Below are 12,460 nucleotides of genomic sequence, written 5' to 3' on the forward strand. Positions count from 1 at the left end.
CATTGACTACCACATTTTGGCTCTCCCACTCAAGAATGGGTTCACTTGGGAATTGGAACTTGACCCTACGGGTTCTACAATCAATGGAAGCATAGTATGCATGCAACCAATCCATCCCAAGAACAACATCAAAATTGACCATGTTCAACTCAACAAGATCACAAGGCAATATTTTATGCAAGATGCAAATAGGACAATTTCTATAGACCTTCCTAGCAACAATATATGCACCAATAGGAGTAGACACCTTATATGACTCACGCAACAATTCGGCTCAACATGAAACTTTTTGGCAACAAAGGGGGTGACAAAAGAAAGAGAGGCACCCGGATCAATTAATGCATATACATCAAAGTCAAAAAATTCAACATACCAGTAACGACGTCGGGGACTTCATCGACCCCTTGCCTCCAATGCAAAGCATAAAATCGATTGTGCCTTGGGGCACCATCTTGTCGGCTCCCTCTCCCCAAAGGAACCGCATTAGCACCTTGTGGACGGACCTCCTTACCCTTGTTGCGATTTCGAGGACAATCCATTGCCTTGTGCTCCATTTCCCCACAACTGTAGCAAGCACCGGTATTTCTCAAGCACGGGCCACCATGGCCCTTACCACACTTTCGACATACATCAATAGGACCCATACCACCAACACCTTGGGCCCTTGGAACGTCATTGGCAAACCCCCTATAAGGCGCATGAGAAGACCCTTGGCCTTGATGAAACCGGCCTCCCCTTCGACTTTGGAACTTGCCCTCAAAACGGGCCCTCTTGGCCTCATGACCCCTCCTCTTCCTCAACTTCTCCTCCTCCATTTGTTCGGCATAGACCATCAAGCGGGACAAGTCCATGTCACTAATCAACATTGCGGACCGGCATTCTTCACTCACTAGGTCGGACACACCCATCACGAATTTGTTCATTCTAGACCGTGAGTCGGCAACCAAGTGTGGAGCATATCTTGAAAGTTGGTTAAACTTGAGGGCATACTCCCTCACACTCATAGACCCTTGTTTTAAATTCATGAACTCCACCAATTTGGCTTCCCTAAGCTCAAGAGGAAAGAATCGATTAAGGAAAACCGTTTTGAACTCTTCCCAAGGCACCACATAGTTTGCCCCCTTCTCTTCCTTTCATTGGTTGTACCATATTTGGGCCACTCCTTTTAGTTGGTAGGTCGCCAACTCCGCCTTATTTTCTGACCTCACGCCCATGATAGCTAATATCTTGTGGACTTCATCAATGAATTCTTGAGGGTCTTCATCTAACTTAGACCTATAGAATTCCGGGGGATTCATCCGCACGAAGTCTCTCACCCGAGATGCCGGGGTAGGAGCCCGAGGGGCTTGGGACCCGTGGTTGGCTTGATTAGCCATAGCTTGTGCAAATAAAGTAAGGGCATCATGAAGATCCCCATTGGTCGGTTGTTCCTCGGGTGCGCGGGCTCGTCTTCCTCTTGTGTTAGGCATGATCTAGCATAGCAAAGAACAATCGTTAGGGAAAAACTTAATTCAACTCTACAGCACGACTTAGAACATGGAGAAGGGAAACATTTACTAAAACGTCCCATAACCTCCTACTCATAGTTGTGGTGCACAACACAATCATGAATCGGACTCTAATCAACGCGGTGTGTTGGACTCCGAGGATCTATCAACCTAGTGCTCTGATACCAAGTTTGTCACGACCCAAGCCTAGGGCCTAGACGTGACCGACGAATAGGGAACTCGAAGGAACTCCAAACAAGCCTCATAGCAAATCATTACACATCCTTGGTCGCGGAAGCAATTAAAATGACCATAAGCGATAAGCATAATCAAGGGGAAGTCGGGACTAAGGGAGCAAGAGAAAAAAGAGAATGATACATAAATACCATAGATGAGTCAAGCTCAAACATAATACACAACTTGTCTAACACCACCTCTAAACATGGTTACTTAGCGGGTGCCAAGACAAACTACCGGGCTCACCCTCATAGTCAACACATAACTAAAAAGGAAAAGTCTTATACATAGCAAGAGATCATAAGCAACGTCCCTGAAATGGAGGACTCACCAATAACCTCGATAGAAAATCGTATTAGCCACGCGGAAGAGAATGGTCAAGCGGTGCTCCGGTCCCTACATGGTGACATCATGTAGGCATAGAGTATGCATTAGTACGTTTGAATGTACTAAGTATATGAAATGCAATGCAATGTAACAATAGATGGACATCATAGGCAAAATGCAAAATCATACCCGATAGATAGCATATTAATGAGATGATATGTATAATGATGCTTAGATAAAAAAAATCATATTTAGTGGGGCGTAGTACATGTGTGGCGAGTGACCATCAATATAGTATTTCCAAGGCCTACAACCCCCTTGGAGAGGCGAAAGAGGTACAAACCCCTCAATGTGGTTACCCGGGCCTACCACCCCCCGAGCTAGGGACTAAGGTACAAACCCCTCGTTATGGTTATACGGGCCTACTACCCCCCCGTAATAGGCAACCAAGGTACCAACCCCTCGATACGGTTACCCGGGCCTACAACCCCACGAGCTAGGCTTGGTCGACTCACAACACTTATATAGAGAAAATCATATACATGTGTCCATTTCATCATCATTTCAGTAATTATATAACCATCCGACTCATAGGACGTACATTGGACCTTCCATTTCCTAAGAATTCTATTAATGTGCATTTTATCAAACACATGGTGGGCTACTGTTCATGTAAATAAAATCATGTATTTCAAGAGTACTAAGTCCAACCAATTCCAAAATCCATATAAATCAGCCCACCAACAACATACATATATATATATATATATATATCAACCTTCATAATTTGATCGTGAAAGCATGAAAACCATAAACATCACATAATAATTTCATTTCATGATAATATGCAAAATAGACCATAATAGGGTGTGTAGTAGTAATTTCATACTTCAAGAGTTCATAAATAACCATAAGGACCCATAAACTTGAAGTAGAAATAGAGGATAAATGGTTGGACTTGTGGAAAGGAAGGTTTCCACAATCAAACCCACATACCTCAACTTTGGAGAATCCTTGATGAAGATTGGAATGGAGAATTGAAGCTTGAGATTGAGTCTTGAATCCGGAATTAGAGCTTGAGATGTTTGAATTTGGTTGAGGATCTTGGTGGATTTTGGAGAGGGCTTAGAGAGTGTTTTTGAAGTTAAAAATGACTAAGTATGGGACATATCCCCTTTTTATAAAAACGTCCCCAACACTTAGCCTCAAAAAAGAAAAAATAGTTCACTGGAAATTGCAAATCTGCACAGACAAGTTTTACGAAAATGGTCATAACTCCCTCATCCTAACTCGGAATGAGGTGAAACCAAGTGCGTTGGAAACCTAACTCAAAGAGATTTAATTTAATAGTTTGTGGCCCTTCCAGTTCCTTGTGTGCTAAGAGATATGCCCCTTTAAAGTTGACCCTCCAAATCGCATTTTTTGCGATTTTCGAATTTTGATACGGTTGCTCTAAAATTCGGGTTAGACCCATTTCCCACTCAATTTGACCCCATGAATAAGAATATGAAGTCGAATTTCCAAAATCATGCACAAATTTTGATATATATGGAAATTACAATTATAGGTGTTTCCGAAGCACATTTTCGGGCATTTTTGGGGTCGTTTCACAATGTGTATGTCGGTACGTTTCATCCAATCCCAATTACTGTGTCGGAACGTGGCACCCGATCCAATCATCATACCATAATCACAATGTACATTCTCATAATCATACAATCAAGTGTTGATTCATGGCATACCATCGTTCATTCATACTTATTTACATTAGGTTTGATCAATAGTCCTACATTCACATGCATGCATTATAATTAAGCAAATACCCACATACATCACACACACGTGACATCAAACCATCACCTACCTCGAAACCAAGCTTGAATCCCCCTAAGGCGCTTGATCCTTCCCTTTTCGGATTTTTTCCGCCTGTGTTAGGTCTACAAATAAGTAATAATACGCAAGGATCAATAATTAAAGTCTAATTTACCCGGATTATAACAAACCCAATAAGTCAAGACCAAACCCATGATCCCCATACCCAAATTAGGGCTTTTTCCACCATTAGATTAAGATCAAAACTTTTCCCCAATAATAATTACCTAAGAATATAAGTTCTACGGATCGAAAAATGGATTAGGGGAGTAAAATCCTTACCTTTAGTGCTAGAAAAGGTGGAAAACTGGCAATAAGTTGCCTTGGTTCATTTCTTAGCTCTCAAGAACGAAAATTGCAGAATAATAACATTTTTAGGGTTTAATCGTGACTTAATTCGCGACTGGGCTGCTACGGCGGACCCCATCCCGCTACAAGGCCCCGCCCTGGCAGGAACATGGAGATAGAGAGTCGAAATTTGAGTTCCAAATCCCCATTTCACAACACACCCTCAACCAATGACGTTCAAAAACTACCCGTTCACACTAGGATCCGTTTCGGAAGTTCTACTCGCCCGAATTCGATTCCGTAAAGTCGTATGGGTTCCTTAACGTCTTAGCTATCTACTCATGTGATCAAATTCATAATTAGATCTCTCATTCATTACCAGATTTTCCTAGACCTAACTGACTCAGATTTCGTCCAAATCTGGACAAGGCTAGGAATTTCCAAGTTACTACTCAAAAGTTTTCTGGCCCCCATTCTTTCCCCATTGGCTTTTCCCTAACGACGAAATCAAGTCGTTACATTATTCTTCCAAGACACTTTTGAAGCTTGTGAACACACAACTATCTTGCTCAAATTTTTTTTCTTTGAAGCTTTTAAGAACATGCATACAAGATTAAATAAAAGATAAAAATCAATGCTTTTATATTACAAAAAAAAAAAATCCCAAGAACCTAGGAGGCACTCTAAGCTTCTTCACTTGGTTTTTGGAGATTCATTAATCCTTTTGTCAACCATATTGTTGTTTCTCTAGAAGAAACAACTTCTTCACCAAATGGTTTTAGCACACCAGCTAATTCCTCTAGCTTTTTATGCTTAAGTAACTCTGCACAAAGTTCAAGTAATGACTCTAATGCTTCTTCCCTTCCATTGCTCATCATACTATTGTTGTTCCCCTGTAACAAATTTAGTGTAGTCATTACTGAAGTATCACTCGATGCTCGTTTGTGACCATTGCGTTTTTCTGTATGCTGATTAGTACTTAGATGATGAATGGCTTTTTCTCTAACTTTATTGGCATGTGATGCAACTTCAACATATGGTTTTGGTATTCCTGATTTCTTATAAAAGCATTTTGTACCTTTCTTTCCCTTAGTTTGCCTTTCAATCTTCTGAATTGTACCTTCAATTGTATTATCAGTCAAGGTACTTCTTGTAGAGCTTATGGAATTAGTACTTTCACTTTTCTTGACGGATATGGTTTGGAGTCCTTCATTCTCCAAATTTCCAATTTTCTTTGTCTGAACGTTAGATTCAGTACCTTTGAATTCATGAACAACTCTATCAACTGCAACAACCTTCTCATGTTTTTTTGCTTGTCTAATATACTTGGAAGTTGAATTCTCGCGAGTTTGATCAGGATTCTGTTTAACTTCCTTCTTAGAACATACTTGAACAAATGCTGGTGACAAATTCTGATATTTAGCAATATATGGTTGTAAATGTGGATGCCTTAACAACTCTACAGCCTAATATATTCAGACACAAGAAGTAATGAATCAGTAAATATCTATGCAACATTATTTTGGAATACAACAAAATGCAAGTAGTAACACGTACCGTAGGTCTATGTTCTGGGTTTTTTCTTAGCATGCTTTTAATCAGTCGTTTCCTGGAACGAACAAATCAATATAAGAAATTGATGAAGCTGCAGTCACAAACTTAACGTACTGTGGAAATGAGAAATCGATGTATCTTCTTACCATGTAGAAGAATATATGGTTGGAAGTGGAGATATTGTAGATCTATTTATTTTGTTGATTAGCCCAGCCATATCCTGTTTTTGGAGTTAATTTCACATATGGTCACAGAACGTAAAACATTATAGTTGTTATAGTATGTAAAGTTTAATGACTAACCGTAGCACGAAATGCAGCTTGATGGGCAGAAATTTCAAACATACAACAACCTGAGAAGCAAACCATTATAATCAATGTTGACCAATTGAGAATGCAAAAATTGCACTTTTGATAAGTTGAACATGATGATTTACCTAGAGACCATATGTCTGATTTATATCCATAAGGTATATCTGCTAGAAGCTCAGGACACATATATGTTGGAGTACCCACAATCTACATCACATTGAACAACCAAATAACAATAGTCAACAACTTGTTATTCTCTCTGCTTCAACTTATGTGACATTTTATATTTTGAGACGTCCTAATTTGGATAATGAGGGAGGGTTTATTACCGAAGAGGCAAGATCATCTTTATTCAACAGTTTGGCTAATCCAAAGTCACCTACAGACGACATAACAAGTATCATAAGCAACACAAAATTTGCAGCAAATAAACACTTACTATATGGACTATTTATACTTCTTACCAAGTCTGATTTTTTCGTCTTTGGTAAGGAAAATGTTAGAGCACTGGAGCAAAGCAAATGAAAACTATTAGTATGAGTTACTCCAAAACTCTACAATTTTTTTATAAAAAAAGGTCATACTTTAAGATCTCTGTGAAGAACACGATTCGAGTGAAGGTAATCGAGAGCCAGTAACAACTGAATCAACCATTTGCAAAGTCTCTGTTGGCAAAACAAAAGTAAACTTGATGAGTTCAAAATCCGTTTTGTGTTTTGTTGGAAATTTATTCTTATTTTTCTTACGTCTTCAGGAAAAAATGTTCCTCTGGCTTTTCTAATCATATTAGCCCTGAAAACAAGTACAAAATCTATCAAGAAATACATCATTATTATTGATTAAGATAAAATTAATGCTAATTTAGGCATGTTTAGGAAACTTACATGTCTCCACATTCACAATAGCGTGTAACAATGCAGACAAAGGACTCCTAATTTATGTATAACATCACATAAAAAAATCTTTTTAGCATTGTACATGAATATGTGTACTAAATAAAAGAATATTAAGTCCTTATAGAAAATTTTGTTAATTGTATAAAAATAAATACCTTCTCTACCCATGCATCCTTGTACTCAATAATATAAGGGTTATCTAGCTTGGCTATCAAATTCATCTGCAAAAATCAAAATTAATATAAGGTTAGATAAAAAAATAAAAAACTGAGAGAAGAATAATTATTCTTACTTTAAATAGTAAAAAAAAAAAAAGAGGGAAAATTAATTTTTCAACACTCCATAAGTTCTTTTTTGATAATTAATTAAAGCATAATTAAAGTTCCTTCTCTTTCATCTTGTTTAACACATCATATTATTGATCAACTTATTCCAATTCTATTAGTAAAATAAAGCCATTTTGCTAATACTATCTTCTAACTCTTTGAGTGATGTTATGTTGTTTATGATTTATAAGGCAACTTTGATAATGCTTCAATTTTCAAAGAGAAACAATAGAATTTTTCAATAGAGTGATATTTTAACTTTAAGTCATCTCAAATTTGAATCGAGGGCCACTATTAGTTTTGAAAAGAAACAATAAAACAATCTCAATTCATTGACCTTTCGGTACAATCAAATAGAAAGCCAGTCAAGGGCGGCAGAATCTTAGTTGAAAAATTAATATTGGTAATTCAACTTCAAATTTCATAAAATTAGTTTAGCATTAAAATTATCATTTCAAATATAGTTAAATTAATGTCATAATCTCCTAAATAAGTGTAACCTAAGGTTGTTGTGATTGTTCCATCTTGTTTCGACTTCGTGGTAAATAAGTGTAAGGACTTGAAACACTTCTCTGTTTTTTTTAAAAAAAAAATTAACTCGCCTTCATTAATTATTGACATGTAAAAAGTTACCATTATAATGTTTGGTATACATTTATTATTATTGATAAGAGACATTTTCATTTAATAAATAAATATAGAAAAAATTGAAAGTTATGACAGAAAGAATAATTGCTTGACAGTATGGACGAAGTTGTAAGTTATTTCTAACATTTATAATCTCTACCAAATATTTTACATTTTACTCTTTTTTTCTCATATACATTGTATTTACATATATTTTCTCCGTTCATTTTATTTATTTAATTTAAAAATTTTGTATTTCTCTAAATGAATCATGATTAATTTAAGTAGTATTATAAAATATTTTTGTAATATATTAAAAATAATTTTTATAAAAATTAATTTTAAAATATTAAATAAGTAAAAGCGAACCGAAAAAGTATCCGAATGTATACATTTGGTGAAAGCAGGCCATGTTAGGTGTGCGACATTCCTTCGTATCAATATTAGTAAAATTTAATTTATCACAACCACCTACCACCCTCATATTTTTCATGTGGTAGAAAATAAGTCCCACTCACACAGAGATTAATATTTATATATATATATATATATATATAATTTTATTTTTTTATTATTATTTTATTTTATTATTTTATTTTATTTTTTATTTTTTTATTTTGTTTTGGTTCTTTTCCTTTCCTTAGTTTAATTTAATTATTTGTAAGGAAAATCAAGTAAATTAATCAGGTATCATTTTCTAATTTAAAAGGAAAAAGATCAACAATATCTTTCAATTATTTAAAATAGATCAAATTTACCCCTTGTGATATTTTTTGGTAAAAAAAAGTGTCTTTACTGTTAGATTTTTGGCTCAGAAATACCTTTAACTATTCAAATGGATAAAAAATATTCTCTTTCTAACTGCTGTTTCAAAACAAGGAAAAATGAGCTAATTTTATTTTTTCATAATTCGAAATGAGACATTTTTCCCTTATACTTTTAATTTATTTATCTTTTGAGGGGGGAGGGGAGAGTTGGGTTAAATGTGAAAAATATAATAAGATAAGAAAATAAATAGTATAAACACTTCTTACTTTAAAAAAATAAAAAGAGATGACATATAACTTCTTCTTTTCTGGTTATGTGCATATTATATATGAGTTATTATTCCTGAATATGAAGTCATTTACCTTTTCTTATTATCTTTAAAAATGATATGATTAAAAAAAATTCAATTTTATTAATATCTTGATACGCTTTATTATTTGTTTTAACTTTAGTCCTTTCATATTAAGTTGAGGACCATAATAATAGTTTTTGAAAAGAAATAATAGAATAAATGTTTACTTTAAAAATTAATATATAATGAAATCTTTTATTTCATAAAATTGACATCGGATAGAAATTACATTTAAAATGATTAAACTAATCGCATAATCTCCAAAATAAAATTTTACTTAAATCTTTAAAACTAATTCTTCCATCTGAAATAGTTTAAGGACAAAATTAGTTTATTTTTCAAATTTTTTGAAACAATCGTTAGAACGAAGGGTATTTTTAAGCCAACAATATAACAGTCGAGGGCAGTTTTAAGCCAACAATACAATAAGAGTAAAACACTGATTTTAAATAATTCAGGAATATTTTTAATCCTTTTCCCTAATTTATATTATGTGGATGCTTACATTGTAAATAAACTAGAAATAAATGTTTTCTTCATCACAATTCAATAAGAAATTTGTGTTATCGAACATGATTTTTCTCCTTATTTGCTACTGAACCAGCTCAGTGAAATAATGCAATAGTGAAAAACAAATTTACATTTTGGGACCTGATTCATTTAAATGTCATAATAACATTTTCTATTACCTATACTAAACAAAAAGTTTTGGATTAATAATTTTAAAAGGAAACGATTGAGAATACGATTAACTAATAAAAGTGTGTTTTCTTATGGTATCAGCCAGAGGTCGTGGGATCAAATCTCACCGTTACCCATATCAAAAAAGAATTTCCACATGTTTGACTCATGCCCACACATAAAAGGGCGCATTTAAAATACAATTAACTAATAAATTTGTGCGATCTCTAAAAGGTTAAGCTTTGATTAAAATGACTAACCTCTTGATGGGCAGTGCGTTTGAACTTGTCTGTCTGTTTAGCCAAACGAATCTTCTTCATTACATACCTACAATTCAACATCATTCACAACAATAAGTCATTTTCATTTATTAAAAAATAAATAAATCAAAAAATAATACTCATTTATACTACTAATGAGTATTACAAACAAACAACATATATACACAGTGTAGTTTTACAAAATAGAATGGTAAAAGATAAAATATATGCATATCTAATCTCTATCTAAAAAATAAAGAGGTTATTTCCGATTGATTAATGATATATATAATTGTTGAGACATAATCATCAAAAATATTAACATGGCTAAGATGTGATTTTGAGTCTTACCGTCACTCAATATGAATTCTTATACATGCTTAGTTCATTAAAAAAAAAATAGATTCGCACATGAAAGAATATTCTAAAATAGAATTAATAAAATAAAAATAATTTTTCTAATCATTTAATTTTTTAGTCAAATGAAATGGTTACACAATTCAAATAATAACCGGCTCTTTCTTTAGCATGTAGAATCAAACCAAGAAAAAATAAGCATAATTTAGCAATATGTTACTCCTCCTTTTGTTCTAATTTAAGTGTGTTATTTTTTTATTTTTTTCATTTTTATCTATCCTAAGAAGATTGACTTTTTTTTTCTATATATTAAGTAAACTTATCAATTCTAACATTATAAGAAAGTTTAAGATGAAAACGATTTAAAGGATTATACATATTTTTTAATTAAAAATCACATTATTAACATTTTTCCCTTTAACTTTCATTTCTTAAACTCCCTACATAGTCAGATTAAGACATTTAAATTGAGACGGAGGAAGTAAAGTTCTAACTTTTAATATAGAAGAAGAAATTATTACCACACATAAAAAAAAGGAGAAAAAGAAATGAAGATTATTGTACTTTTTTTCCTCAAACTTGTGATAAACAAGAAATGCAGCTCCAAAAGCTCCTCTACCAATCTGTTCTATCACTTCATACTCTTCCATCTTTGAACATTCAACTGCATTGCTCCTCACTTCCATTCTCCTTTTCTTGTTTGGACCTAAGTTCAAGCCGGAAGATATTTATATTTTCCTTTTAGAAAAAGATAAAAGCATTTATGGTAATACTTTGACTTTCATTTCCCTGAAAAATTATTGCAAAACCCTGATAACACATTTCAACATAACAAGTGAACTCCAATTATATATACATGTTACTAGAGAGATTGATCATTAAATAGAAGGAAATGAAATCACAGTATATGTGAAGTGTGGAGCTACAAGCTAAGGAATTAGAAAGGGTGCAGTAGGGGCTGGCTTGAGAGTAGAAGAGGGACAATAAATTGAATCAAAATATCATGAAGACCAAGTGAAGGGTAATGAATACACTACAAGTACAGTTTTTTTTTTTTGAGTAATCAAAAAGATTCCCAAAAAACAAATAAGGTTTATTGGTTTTTGAGAACTTTAGAAGATTAGTGCTTTCATTACTAGTACTAGTGAGAGTGGTTATTTGAGTCATGTCTTATAATTATAGGTACAAGACATTGTCATATCCTTGAGTCATGTAGTGTAGTTACTTCTATCAGTAATACATCAATATGGTAGGTCAAGTGGTCCAACTATTGAGTAATTTTCTAATTGAAAAAAAAAAGAGTTTAACCTCTATCTACTAACTAACCACGTAAAAATATTTAAAAATTTCGAACTATATGTAACTGTCCAAAGACGAAGACAAAACTTAAAGTTTATGAATTCATTTTTTCTTGTTTGAGAATTTGAAGTAAAAGCTATTGAATTCGTTCAAACATGTACCTAATAGTGTACGTAGCTCCATCTATGTAACTCTTTAGAATATACGAAATTATACTAACTTGAATAATAAATCAGATAATCTAATACAATATATACATCGAGAATATATATGACAAAATCTAAGAAAATTATCTAGAAGATTTTATTAAATAGAGGAAAAAATCAGAAAGATATCATGATGGATATTAAGAAAAGGAGCCATTGTGTGTGTGTGAGAGAGAGAGAGAGAGAATTTTAATTGAGGCCAAAGCAAAGTATGCAACAAGGGTTGAGCCAAAAAAAGGCTCTTTAGCTAAATACCTTAATTTAATTGAAAGAATAGGGACAAACCTTTGCTTTGCTTATGTTCTCATATTCTTCAAGTACTTATCATTATGAGTCTTTAACTTTTATGTATTGATAATATGAAAAACACTTATATAATTATATTATTTTAAAAAGTAATTAAAAATATGTAAATGTAACGAATTAAACCTCAATGAATCATGACAATATATAAATATGTTGTAATGATATTATACATGATTTGAGGAAATAGTAACGGTTTAAATTATACCTATGCTATAAAAAAATTTACATTATCATTATCAGTGGCAGAGCTACATACAATTGAGGGGTGTCGACCGACATCCTTTCGTCGAAAAACTATACTGCATA

The 12,460-nt window shown here is 33.4% G+C and overlaps 1 protein-coding gene across 1 annotated transcript; it reads right to left on the minus strand.

The window, feature by feature from the left end:
• Positions 1–4,888: 4,888 nt before the first annotated feature.
• Positions 4,889–11,055, minus strand: LOC125837881 (serine/threonine-protein kinase Nek6). Its single transcript, XM_049516954.1, has 13 exons — positions 10,908–11,055; positions 9,987–10,053; positions 6,961–7,007; positions 6,823–6,868; positions 6,661–6,741; positions 6,541–6,583; positions 6,406–6,455; positions 6,202–6,283; positions 6,068–6,117; positions 5,912–5,985; positions 5,769–5,820; positions 5,332–5,677; positions 4,889–5,289 (listed from the first exon to the last, which is right to left on the minus strand). Exons 1-13 carry the CDS (start codon positions 11,027–11,029, stop codon positions 4,895–4,897), a joined length of 1,455 nt encoding a protein of 484 aa, XP_049372911.1. The 5' UTR covers positions 11,030–11,055; the 3' UTR covers positions 4,889–4,894.
• Between the last annotated feature and the right edge of the window lie 1,405 nt (positions 11,056–12,460).

The sequence above is a fragment of the Solanum verrucosum genome, unplaced genomic scaffold, assembly GCF_900185275.1.
Source record: "Solanum verrucosum unplaced genomic scaffold, falcon-dt-bn FXZP01000262.1, whole genome shotgun sequence".
NCBI lineage: Eukaryota > Viridiplantae > Streptophyta > Magnoliopsida > Solanales > Solanaceae > Solanum > Solanum verrucosum.

Coding starts and splice junctions, on each gene's coding strand:
- LOC125837881 (XM_049516954.1), bottom strand. CDS start 11,029: ATGGAAGTGAGGAGCAATGCAGTTGAATGTTCAAAGATGGAAGAGTAT. Junction 7,008..9,986: donor AACGCACTGCCCATCAAGAG/GTTAGTCATTTT, acceptor TACATAAATTAG/GAGTCCTTTGTCTGCATTGT. Junction 6,584..6,660: donor TTCTTCACAGAGATCTTAAA/GTATGACCTTTT, acceptor GCTTTGCTCCAG/TGCTCTAACATTTTCCTTAC.